This window comes from Camelina sativa, chromosome 2, assembly GCF_000633955.1.
Source record: "Camelina sativa cultivar DH55 chromosome 2, Cs, whole genome shotgun sequence".
Classification (NCBI taxonomy): Eukaryota; Viridiplantae; Streptophyta; class Magnoliopsida; order Brassicales; family Brassicaceae; genus Camelina; species Camelina sativa.
This window is the reverse complement of record NC_025686.1, coordinates 12,019,116-12,030,912: the sequence shown is the minus strand read 5'-3', so window position 1 is coordinate 12,030,912 and position 11,797 is coordinate 12,019,116. Positions and strand designations below refer to the sequence as shown.

The window sequence follows — 11,797 nt, the reverse complement described above, 5'->3', positions numbered from 1 at the left end:
TACTGACAAAACGACGTCGTTTTAATACAAGTTTTAGTTAGAAAAAAATATCATTTAAACCATGAACTTTTAAATATAAGCCATTTAAACCATGAACTTGTAAATGTATGTCATTTAAACCATGAACTTTCAAATTTATATCATTTAAACCATAATATATGAAAAAGGTGATTAATCTTTCAAACTCTAGTGTAGTGTTCTAAAACAAGATGATTAATCCTGAAGCTCTAGTATAATGTCCTAATAAATGAAAAAGACTCAAGACAAAAACAAAAAGACACAAAATACATGACAAAGATAAAAAAGAAGAAGAATGAATTGATGTTTTTCTTTCTCTTTCTCAGAATCGCATCATGAGGCAGAGTCGAAGAAAGAAGAGAGAAACTAAACTAAGGTTAAACGGGTTAACCGGTTAGGCTTATATACTTCTGCAGTTTCTAATAAACTAATCGGTCCGATTACCAAACCGAACCAAAATCCGATTATCCAAATCAATTGTGCCGAACGGTTAGGCTTTCTCTCTTTGGTTTGCTCTGATAACCAAAATTTTCAGGTTGTCTGGTTTTCATCGAACGTCCAGGGCAATTTCATGGTTTAAATGACATAAATTTGAAAGTTCATGGTTTAAATGACATACATTTACAAGTTTATGGTTTAAATGGCCTATATTTAAAAGTTCATGGTTTAAATGACATCTTTCTAACTAAAACTTTCATTAAAACGATGTCGTTTTGTCAGTAACGAAGTAATTAACAGCATAGTAACGTCTGTTAATAAGTCAATTATCTCATTTAACGTCATGTCTTTTTTGGCTTAGTCAACGAAACTTCATGTTTAAAAAAGCTAGTAAACAAAAATTGATGTTTTAATGGCCTACAACAAAGTTCATGGTTTAAATAGCCAAAATTTGAAAGTTCATGGTTTAAATGACATTTTTCCCAATATTTATATAATAAATTCTTACCATTTTAATAAATATTACAACTTAAAGTTATTATTTATAATATTATAAATATCTATATTAACATTTTTACATCAGTTTTATCAAAGAAGACTTGGAGTTGAAAAATATTTACATCCCTACCATTGTATAAATTAATAAGGAGCCTATAAATCAGCTACATTCGATCTTCTATCTTCCTAATTTATCGCATTCAATTCTATGATATAAATTCTTCCCAAATTAATGGCTAAAAATTAAGAGAAATACTTTAGAATAGCACACTTTTAAGTTTTTCTTCCAAAATTAGCACACATGATTCAATTTTCCAAAACTAGCATTTGTACATTGAGATTATTATTTAATTTAAATATTTTTTTAAAAAAATCAGATTCACGATCTTAGATCTCAAAGTTCCAGCAATAGTTGCGGTGAAGATTTTGAACTCAGATCTTCATATCTTTTCAATTAAGTGTCAAAATCGATTGACTGAAACCAATACAATACAAATCCACATCAATAACATCTTCACTCACCAGATTTCGATCGAAGATCAGAGTTTAATTAAGCTACGACACTTCCGTCATCTACGATAGTGAATACGGCGGCGGAGAATCCTTCGAGTATAATTACGATGGATGATTGGGGAAAAGTATCAGCGGTTTTGTTTGATAGGGACAGTGACGGTGTGTTTTGTAACAGTGATGAGTTTTACACTTTCCTCCGTTGATGTTTTTTGCTGAGATGGGAGTTAAAGTCACTGTGGATGATTTGTATTCCTCTTACCAGAACAAGTAAAAAGCTTTGGCAAATCAATTTTTGAATCTGTTTTCATGTTAATGTGTGTTTATATTGATTTTTTTGATTTCTTGGGTTGGGCAATGCACACCTGAAGCCATGTCATAAAGTTGTATCTGACTATCTGAGCGTTCAGGTTGCAACGGAGATGCTCATGATGTTTTTACGAAAACCATCCTGAATTTAAAAAGATCATTCCTAAACATCATTCAATCATTTGAGAATTGGTGTTCTGTAGAAGATTGTTGAGTGGAGGAAAATGAGGAAACGATTTATTAAGAGTAAGAGAAGTTCATCGTTGTCATTGGTTTCAATGCCGTCGACTTCTTTGGCTTGTAGTTTGCAGGTCTGGTGCTATAGCAAAATTAACAATTTTAAACTTGAATGTATTATGATCATCCTACTTCACTGTGATCTTGGATCTCCGTTTAAGGTGTCAATCATATTTGAACTTGAAGAACCTACAACTAGATTTTGCTACAATTTTTCAGAGACATACAACCTGCAAATCCAAAGTTTGCCATATAAATGCTGGTTTCAGACATTTAGGAAGACATTCATAAAATTTAAAAAAATCTTCCTAAACAATATGAAATCCTTCTTAAATTTAAAGAAATGAGTTTTGTCCCATCTTTTGTTTATGTTTTACTTTAATATATCACAAATTACTCCATTTATTGAGGGATAGTGATTTTGTTTTGTGCACATCAGGATATATATATATGAGTAATGATTTGATTTTTGTGTGTTTCAAAATTTTTATGAAAGCTATCATGAATTGTAAAGGTGTCATTCCTAAATATTGCTGAATCCTTCATAAGTTTAAATAAATGTGTTTATAACTCTCATTTTAGTGTTTTACTTTAATATGTCAAAGATTACCCCATTAGTAAAGGATAATAATTTCATTTTTGTGCATACCTTGGTGTTTACCAATATCAAGATTTTTATTAAATTCATCTTGATATATAAATTATTTATGAAAGTCATCATGCAATTCAAAGAATCCGTCCTGAATTTCGTGTAATCCTTCCTAAATAATCATTCATGAATATTTTTGTTTATTAGTTACATTTTCTTACACAGTTTGTAAATGTTTTGGATTCGAATCCGATATATGCCACAAAGCCCACCTTTTTTTATAATGAAAACTATCCTGAATTTTAAAAGATCTTTCCTAAACATCAATCAATCCTTGCTGAATAATATTTTTCGCAACAAAAATGAAACAAACTTGTTTAATCCAAGCATTTTTTTTCTTTTCCACAGATCACAACATAAAATATCAGTCACAAATATATGTTTACAAGGCATTATCAAAACGTCAAAGACCAGTTAATTCTTATGAAAGAAAACAATTAAATACATACCCAACCTCTTTGGAAGTATCTATCACACTCTCTAAGCTCTCTTGAACGAGTATAGCTTTGATTGCCTAATCTAATCGGTTTCAATGTCAAGACTTGAGATAAATTTTGGATATGAGATAACAATCATGTGGTACTCCTGCTCAAATTGTTACTAGAACCTAGCATTATTGTATCCCTAAGTCTACTACTTTTTGCTTCATACTAAAAGCAACTCAAAACCTACAACCAGAAAATAAAGTTATTTGTCAATCCTCAATTACGCTGAAGGCTGAACCCATATTAATGGTTTTAAAAAACTCAAATTTGAATAGTAGTAGTAAAACTGTTTAACTTTGAATCCACCAAAATGAGTTCTAAATATCAAAATGTTTAGAACTTGATTCACAAGAAGTTGATGGGAAATTAAGATGGAAGTAAAAACTATAGAGCTTAGAGCATAGGTGATAACGAAAAAGAGCATAAGATACTAATAAACAACAGTATGTGCAAGATCACCCCAAAAAACAAAATCATGATCGTAAATCGAAACGTAATAAAGTCGAGCATCAACAACAAGAAAAGAGAGGGAGAGATCACCCACAATATGAATACCCACAATATGAATATCTGATTTCAAAGCTGACAAAGGATTGTGAATCTTACATCTCCGTTCTGGGATTTTGCTCTCGATGGGACTAGAGATTGAGGCAACAGAGTCAAATCATCTTCGTCGGGTAATCCGATTTTCCATTTTGGAACTCTATCTTGTTCATCGTCGTCATCGTAATCGCTCATCCTAATTTCTTTCCCCATTTTTTTCACACTCTCTTCTTTCTCTACGGATTTTAAATCGATCTATTCCTCTTGAAGCTCGAGCCTTCTCGATCGTCATCGTAATCCGATCTCCCATTATGGTAAAGCTGCTTCACCGTCTCCGATTAGAGATCCTCGCCGGTGAATCTGCGTCATCCTCTCCAATTTCTTAAGAACCATCGAGAAAGATGAAGATTTTTATAAAATATTTTAATTAATAACTATAGTTATTTTAATATTAAATTAGAAAATATGTGCTAAATTTAGAAAAAATAAGTATGTGTGCTAAGTTTGGAAGAAAAACCTAATTTGGTGCTATTTTTGAGAATCTCCCAAAAATTAGTCTAATAATATAAACTTGGCATATTCCCAAATATATATGCGAAAATAAAATCCCTATTAATTGCTAATGGGTTCAATCTGTTGCGTGAAAAGGTGGACATAATCAACTTAATTTCTCAGCCTATAAACAGTATTAACCCTTATTCTCAAGTTAGCATCACCAATGATGTAAAAAGATGCACCTATTTGCTATGATAAAGTATATAGAGATGTCTAAGACTTCTTCGAGCCAAGAAGGGATCACCAAACCTGGGCAGTCCCTGTGCCTCCCATGCCCAGTTGAATGATAAGGTTGCGACCTCTATGTTCTTTTGCTGATAGAGAACAGTTCACAATAGCTGACCTTTTAAAGTTTTTATGCTTTATGAAGGAGAGCCAACAAACTCTTCTCTGGGTTCGATGCCTCTTATTTTTGTTTTTCTTCGATTCTTCAACTTCATGGGTTATATAGCTTCACGGATTTGGATTCGTATTAATGTAAATTTAAAATATTAGTGCTAAAAAGTATTCATCAAAGGTATTTTATCAATATTAAAATATTAGGCATGTTAAATTAACTTGATTAAATTAAAATTATGTAAAAGTAAATTATTTTGTGGTAGACTGCGGGTTAAATCCTAAAATGAACCATCAAAATACAATTATACTATTTTAAACACTAAAGCAAACAAACAAAATTAACAAACAAATGCAGCTTAATTTTTTATATTTTAATTTAAATATATGATCTCGCGGTGTACCGCGGGTTAAAATATAGTATATAAATCATTTTCTTAGAAATGGGTGCACATCTTAACAAATTTCTAACCAAATCATTTTATTATACCACAATATTAACATATTTAATAAGGTAAAAAATATACAAAATAAGACTAATAAGTCGTATATAAACCGAATTAACAAGGTAATAATCATTTATACCAAATAGACATAAACATATTTACATGACATATAATAAAAATAACAATTTAAAAATTATAACAATATATACGCTATATTTTGTTTATAAAAAATACAATAAAAATATCAACTCGTGCTCTAGCACTGATCCTATTCTAGTAACCTACATAAAAACCTATCATACGTGATTAATCTTTAATCAGTGGTGATATAAAAAACTTTAAAGTACATATATAATTAAGTAGATATGATAGAACAAGAAACTGTCACCAATCTTATCAATTCACTAGGATTTAACCCGTGGTACACTACGGGACAATTATTTAATTTTATTTATAATGATGTTTGATTTTAATGGTATTTAATTTAGTAATAAAATTATATATTTTTAATTTTTAATATTTTTTATATTTAAGCGGTGATATAATTATTCTTAAAATATTATAATTTTATCAGGAGAAAACACTAAAATTATGAAATATAACTGTTTGTATAATGTATAATTAATCAGAATAATATTTTTTATTTATTTAAAATAATACTATTACTGTTTTGTTTAATATATAATTATTTAATTTAACTGATTGTTTATTTTTCAGTGTATACAATTTAATGATTATTTTATTTTTATTTTGGGACACATATATAGAAAACAAATTTGTTATCAATAAAGAATTTAGGTAGAATTAATTAGTTTCTATAAAAAAATTGATTTTGTTAATTTACCATATTTTACTTATTGCTTTTAGTGCAATTTTGTAAGAACTAAAATTTTAAATAAGCAAAATTAAAAGGGTATAACGAAAAATGTACTTCAAAAATGTATATATAGATGGTTTGAGTTCTCTATTTTACATTTAGGATATAGTTTTTAGGGGATAATGTTTAATATTTGGGGTTTTAGAGTTTAGAATTTTGTCATTTTATATATTAAAAGGGATATTTTTGAAAATGGACACCATGAAAAAATATTTTTAAAAGAAAAATACTTAGGTTCACCCCTAGGGGTGAACCTCTCCATTCATCCCTTCTTCTCTCAGCCAATCAGAATCTTCCATCTAATATTTCATTTAAAAAATAAATCAAAATTAAATTAAAAAGCAAATCAAATTAAGGAAACAAATTCTGTATACTTTTAATTAAGGAAATTTAAATATTAGCTTGGTTTAGATTTTTAAAATTAGAATAAAATTATATGTCGGTTTGGGTTTACAAATGAATTGGTTAGGGTTTAGATTTTACAACTAAAACGAAATTATATGTCGGTTTGGTTTTACAAATGAGGTGGTTAGGGTTTAGATTTTACAATTAGAATGAAATTATATGTCGGTTTGGGTACAAATGAGATGGTTAAGGTTTAGATTTTACAAGTAGAACAAAATTATATGTCGGTTTGGGTTCACAAATGAGATGTTAGGGTTTAGATTTCACGATTAGAACAAAATTATATGTCGGTTTGGGTTCACAAATGAGATGGTTAGGGTTTAGATTTTACAAGTAGAACAAAATTATATATCGGTTTGGGTTCACAAATGAGATGGTTAGGGTTTAGATTTTATATATGTTGGTTTGGGTTTATTAAAGAGCGGTTTAAATTTTTTTAATTTTATAATAATATATACAGATTTTATTTCCTTATCTTATAAGGGGGTGAATGGAGAGGTTCACCCCTAGGGGTGAACCCAAGTATTGTTCTTTTTAAAAAGTGATATAGAAAAATGAGTATTTTTGAAAATCTTCTTCTAAAAAAAATACTAAAAGAATATTTATAATAAATTCTTATTTTTTCAAGTTACCTTTATCATCTCAATTAATAATTTATTTAAAATGATGTGACCTTAGTTTTTATTTGAATACAAACTAATTAATAATACTCCTTTTCCTTTTCATGTTATTCATTTTCAAAAATACTATTATTCTATATATAAAACAACTAATAACTAACCCCTAAACTCCAAATACTAAACCATAACCTTTCAAAACTAGATCATAAATGTAAAATATAGAACCCAAACCAATGAAAATGTTCAATTTATGTAAAGAATATGTTAAAAAGAGTATTTTTAACCAATTCTCTTTTTTTAAATATAATTCCTTTCCTTTTTTGGGATTTATTTCCTTAATATATTTAATTAGCTTTTAGATGATCACAATGTTTGCGTTAGCTGCGAAACAAACAAGATGCTGTTACAGTCATAGAAGTCCAAAGCGTACACGACTGCGATTTCAAAAATCAGAACGGAATTAAAAAAAAAAACTCTTAGCGGCGAACCTAAGCCAGAATCCTCTCCGGCTCCGAGCTATGGCTACGTGTTCCCTCTGGGCGTCACCGTCTTTTTCTCCCCGCCGGCGATTTTGTAGCAGCTTATCTCACAGTCGCCGCCAGTCTCTACCCTCGATGTTCAACTTCGGTAAAAAGCGTATCTCACGAAGAGTTATCTGTAGCTACGACGAGAGCAACAGAGATCGGCCTCAATCTTCCGGAATTCAGGTCTACGGCGAGATCGAGAGGTAGGTAGGCCACCGTTTTGCGTAACTAGCTTTTTCACCTTTAAGCTCACTTTTGGCTAATCAATATGATTTTTCAGGTTATTGACTGAGACTGTTAAACAATCTCAGAGTAGTTTCGGTGGATCCTCTGATTGGTCAGAAGTTGAGGTGTGTTTTTTTTTTTTTTTTTAATCTCAATTCCTTTGTGTGTAGTTGGATATGAACATTTTAGGATTTTACCTTCAATTGTTAATTTGACATCGATGTTGATGAATAAGTTTGAGAACTTTACTGCAAGTGTTGATGAAGTTTAAAATTAGAATTTGATGTTGATGTATTGTTTCTGGGAACGATGTTGTAAAGGGTGATTCCTACAATCTAAAGTCAAATTGAGTAGTTCAGATTAATTTTTTTTATATTTTTTTGTTCAGATTGTTTTAAACAATTCAGTGAACTTGGTTTAGGGAGCATGGGTGCTGAAACCAAGAAACTCGAGACCGAAGATGGTTGTTCATTTCATTGGCGGAATATTTGTTGGTGCAGCACCCCAGCTTACCTATCGATTGTTTCTTGAGAGATTAGCAGAGAAGTAAGTCTGTTTGAGGATACTTTATGTGATTTCCTGGTGTGGTATTTTTTCCTTCTTTTTTTTTTTTTGTGTAATTTTTGAAGCATTTTTTTGATAACTTATATTAACTATGTATCTGAAGGAAGGCCCATAAGATAAAATGAGCAAACAAAAAAATATACTAAGGAATCTGGCTTATATAATGTTGTGCTGTATTTAACCCATTTTCTCGCGCAGGGATGTTTTGGTTATCGCGACACCCTATGCAAGTGGTTTCGACCACTTTAATATTGCAGACGAAGTACAATTCAAGTTTGATAGATGCTGCCGCTCTCTACAAGAAACAGTGAGTATCTTTTTGAGGATCCTAGAGAAACAAGAAATCTTTTATTTGTTCTAGCTTGTTTATGCTCCAGGAAAACAAAAAATTGGTGTCAATTTGAATAATAGTTCCTTTGCTCTCAACAGGTGCAGGATCTTCCATCCTTTGGGATCGGTCATTCACTGGGATCCGTCATTCACCTTCTGATTGGTAACTAGGTTTAAATGGTTGTGAATGTCTAAATCTGATTCAGGTCATTAGTTTTTTTATTGAGTTGGTTTTCACTAGTCATTCAGGATCAAGGTATGCCGTTCAGCGAAATGGCAATGTATTTATGGCATTCAATAACAAGGTAAATGGGTTTATCTATCTTCCCAAAGGCAATCAAAGTCAAACATTCATAAAGCAATTATTCTGGAAAACACCAGATCATACTAAACCCTGTCATATCACCTCATTACATTGAAATATAAAACATTCCCAATGTTATTTCATCCCCTTGGCTCTCCCTCATTCAGATAATACAATGTACTCCACTTACATGTAAACCCTTGTAAGTGGAATCATGAAACCTGTAAGAACTAAGAAGTGATATATTTTTGGAACCCCTAATTTTGCAGGAAGCGAGCTTAGCTATTCCTTTGTTCTCCCCAGTTCTTGTCCCGATGGCTCAGAGCCTTGGACCATTGTTATCACAGATAGCAACATCCCCAACAATCCGCCTTGGGGTAAGGTTCTGATTCCTTTTCTCGGCTTTATTAAGATGTGCAGCTCTTCGCTAGTTTCTCAAGTGATAGTCTAACTTCTTTCTTTTAGTGACTGTGTTTGATCAATTTGTTTGCTAACTCAAGAAATTCCGTCATGAGTGCACTTACACAGTAAATGCTACTTTTGATATTTAACACATGCTTTATATCTTATATTCTCTTTCATCCTTCAAATACTTGCAGGCAGAGATGACTCGGAAACAATTAGAAACGCTTAGCCCTCCCATCATGAAGCAAATTCTTCCATTAGTGGAACAGCTCCCTCCCTTGTACATGGACTTAGTAAAGGGAAGAGAAGATTTTATTCCAAAACCAGAAGAAACAAGACGCCTTGTAGGTGACACCCATTATGTTAATTGGTTATGTTTCATCACGGAGCCTTACCATCTATCATACTAATCGAGATTCTTGCTAATAATGTTCAGATAAGATCCTACTATGGAATCTCTAGAAATCTGTTGATAAAGTTCGAGGACGATTCAATAGATGAAACATCAATCCTAGCTCAGGTACTTGGCGTGGAATCATCCATAAGCTCAAAGCTAGATATGTCTATCCGTACACTGCCAGGGGATCATGGTCTCCCTCTGCAACAGGTACTCAGTTCAGTTTAAGGCATACTATTTTGCAACAATTATTGGAGCCATTGCCATGTAGATAGTCCAAAACTGCGATAAGATTAAATGTGTCCAATCTGGAAACACCAAACCTCACTGATCCGATTTGAGAGCTGAAAATGAGTCTTTGATTTGGTCAATGTGTATTTATTTTCAGAAATCTGAAACACCATTACAAGTCTGAAAATCCGAACTGAAACTACGATAGTAGTAGATTTAAACTGAACAAACCTTATATTGTAGATCTAAACTCGAACTGAAACGGACTGAACACCCGTAGTTATAATCAATTCAGAAAAAAGAATTTCTTCTTGATGAGGTTATAATGTTGAAAGTGACTCATTTTGCTGTCTGGGCAGGCTCTTCCGGATGTTCCACCACGAATGGCAGAAGCGGTGAATCGAGGAAGTGAGTTTTTGGCAAATATTGCCGTTGGGACTCCGTGGGAATCTATGGCTAAAGAGGTTGGAGGTTCGCTTGGAATGGACTCGAAAATCCTTCGTGCTGATATGTCCAAAGATCTTGCAGTGCTCGTCGATGCAATCACTTCTTGGATGGCTTCAAATATGGGTCCCAAACTTCTGAGACCATAATAATGTTACACAAAGCATATAGGCGAAGGCTCATGTACACAAAACATAAAAGTACTTGAATAACACAGGGGAATGCATTTTATTTAATGTAATGTAAGTATATATAATAGCAAGTGTCTGGGTTGTACTTAAAAAAACTCGTGTCGATTGCATAATTTTTTGGTACTCTAGATCTCACACAAGGATGTCAAAAATAAAAAGAAAGATCACACAATGAAGGGTCCTGCCTAGTTGACGGACAAGTCACTTAACACTGGTGCGCACACTTGAAATAACTGGCCTACTATTCATGATACAGATACAAGCCAAGACCAAATCGAGCGCATGCTCTGCAGAATGCTATTTCCTCAGCTGCTGCAACTGGATCCTCAGTTTGATCATCCGTCGTTGTTACTGTCCCAGTTGATTCTCGATGTGCCTGCATTACATAAAACTTCAACAACCCATTCAACTCTCTTTCTCCACAAAACAACCTTCTATCATATCATATCATCAGAATCATAAAATTCGGACTTTGCTGGTTTATGCATTGCCGTAGATGACTTCATTCTACCAAAGCAGATGCTTATATTAATGTGAATATCCGTTAATCTACGGTCTATTATAAATACAGAAATATTTGTGTATGTATCCTTTGAAGTTCATCTGACTCTGACTGCACAGGACAGGAAAAGATTCAGAATCCTCTGACAGTAGTACAACACAAACACTTAAAAGGCTTTTAATTGGATTTATTGCTAAAAAATCGGTAAGATGAGATGTGACAAGAAAGACAAACAAAATTTTAGTCAAAATCAGACTAACCCCTCAAAAGAAAGGAGGTATTAGAAATTGAGAAATTTTGGAAAGAGCTTACCTCACCATCAGAGCCACGAATGGTGAGACGATAAACAACAGTGACATTACCATTCTCAGAGAAAATAACATCTCTAACTTCACCACACCAACCAGGAGCATAGAAGCTAAGCATCCGATTTGCATGGTACCTAAAAAATAAGCCAGAGCAAGAAATTAGTCGAAAGGATCCAAAAAAGGAAAGAAGAGTAAGTAGTAGTAGTACCAAGGGATAAAGCCAGAAGCAGCAGCAGTAGTAGAGGGAGGATCATGGCTCTTAACAATGTTATCAGGAATCTTCTTGTTAAGGTCACGAAGTATCTCAATCAAAGGCCGAGTAATTGAAGAAGAGGATGAGAATTTGTCCATAGGAACTACGTAGTTCGAATTAGGAACTGCTTTTTTCTTCGCGGCGTCTCCGCCGCTGCATCTGACGACTCCACGGTTTGCCGTTAACCGGCGAA

General features: G+C 32.5%; 2 protein-coding genes across 6 annotated transcripts in view; one reads left to right on the top strand and one right to left on the bottom strand.

Annotated features, from left to right (window-relative positions):
* Nucleotides 7,289-10,654, top strand: LOC104722481. Its single transcript, XM_010440648.1, has 10 exons — nucleotides 7,289-7,653; nucleotides 7,731-7,800; nucleotides 8,097-8,221; nucleotides 8,438-8,546; nucleotides 8,669-8,732; nucleotides 8,819-8,874; nucleotides 9,143-9,250; nucleotides 9,473-9,622; nucleotides 9,715-9,885; nucleotides 10,266-10,654. The coding sequence occupies exons 1-10, from the start codon at nucleotides 7,445-7,447 to the stop codon at nucleotides 10,497-10,499; spliced, it is 1,296 nt and encodes a 431-aa protein (XP_010438950.1). The 5' UTR covers nucleotides 7,289-7,444; the 3' UTR covers nucleotides 10,500-10,654.
* Nucleotides 10,560-11,797, bottom strand: part of LOC104722491 — a 1,885-nt gene continuing 647 nt past the window's right edge. The window contains exons 2-4 of one of the 5 annotated variants that reach the window (XM_010440658.2): nucleotides 11,560-11,763; nucleotides 11,356-11,485; nucleotides 10,560-10,932 (exon numbers count right to left, since the gene is read on the bottom strand). In XM_010440658.2, the coding sequence (XP_010438960.1) occupies nucleotides 10,783-10,932; nucleotides 11,356-11,485; nucleotides 11,560-11,763 (484 nt within the window). In that variant the 3' untranslated portion in view covers nucleotides 10,560-10,782. Of the gene's footprint in view, nucleotides 10,933-11,355; nucleotides 11,486-11,559 lie in introns of all 5 variants that reach the window. The other 4 variants (XM_019234895.1, XM_019234903.1, XM_019234891.1 and 1 more) reach the window with 4 other exon arrangements.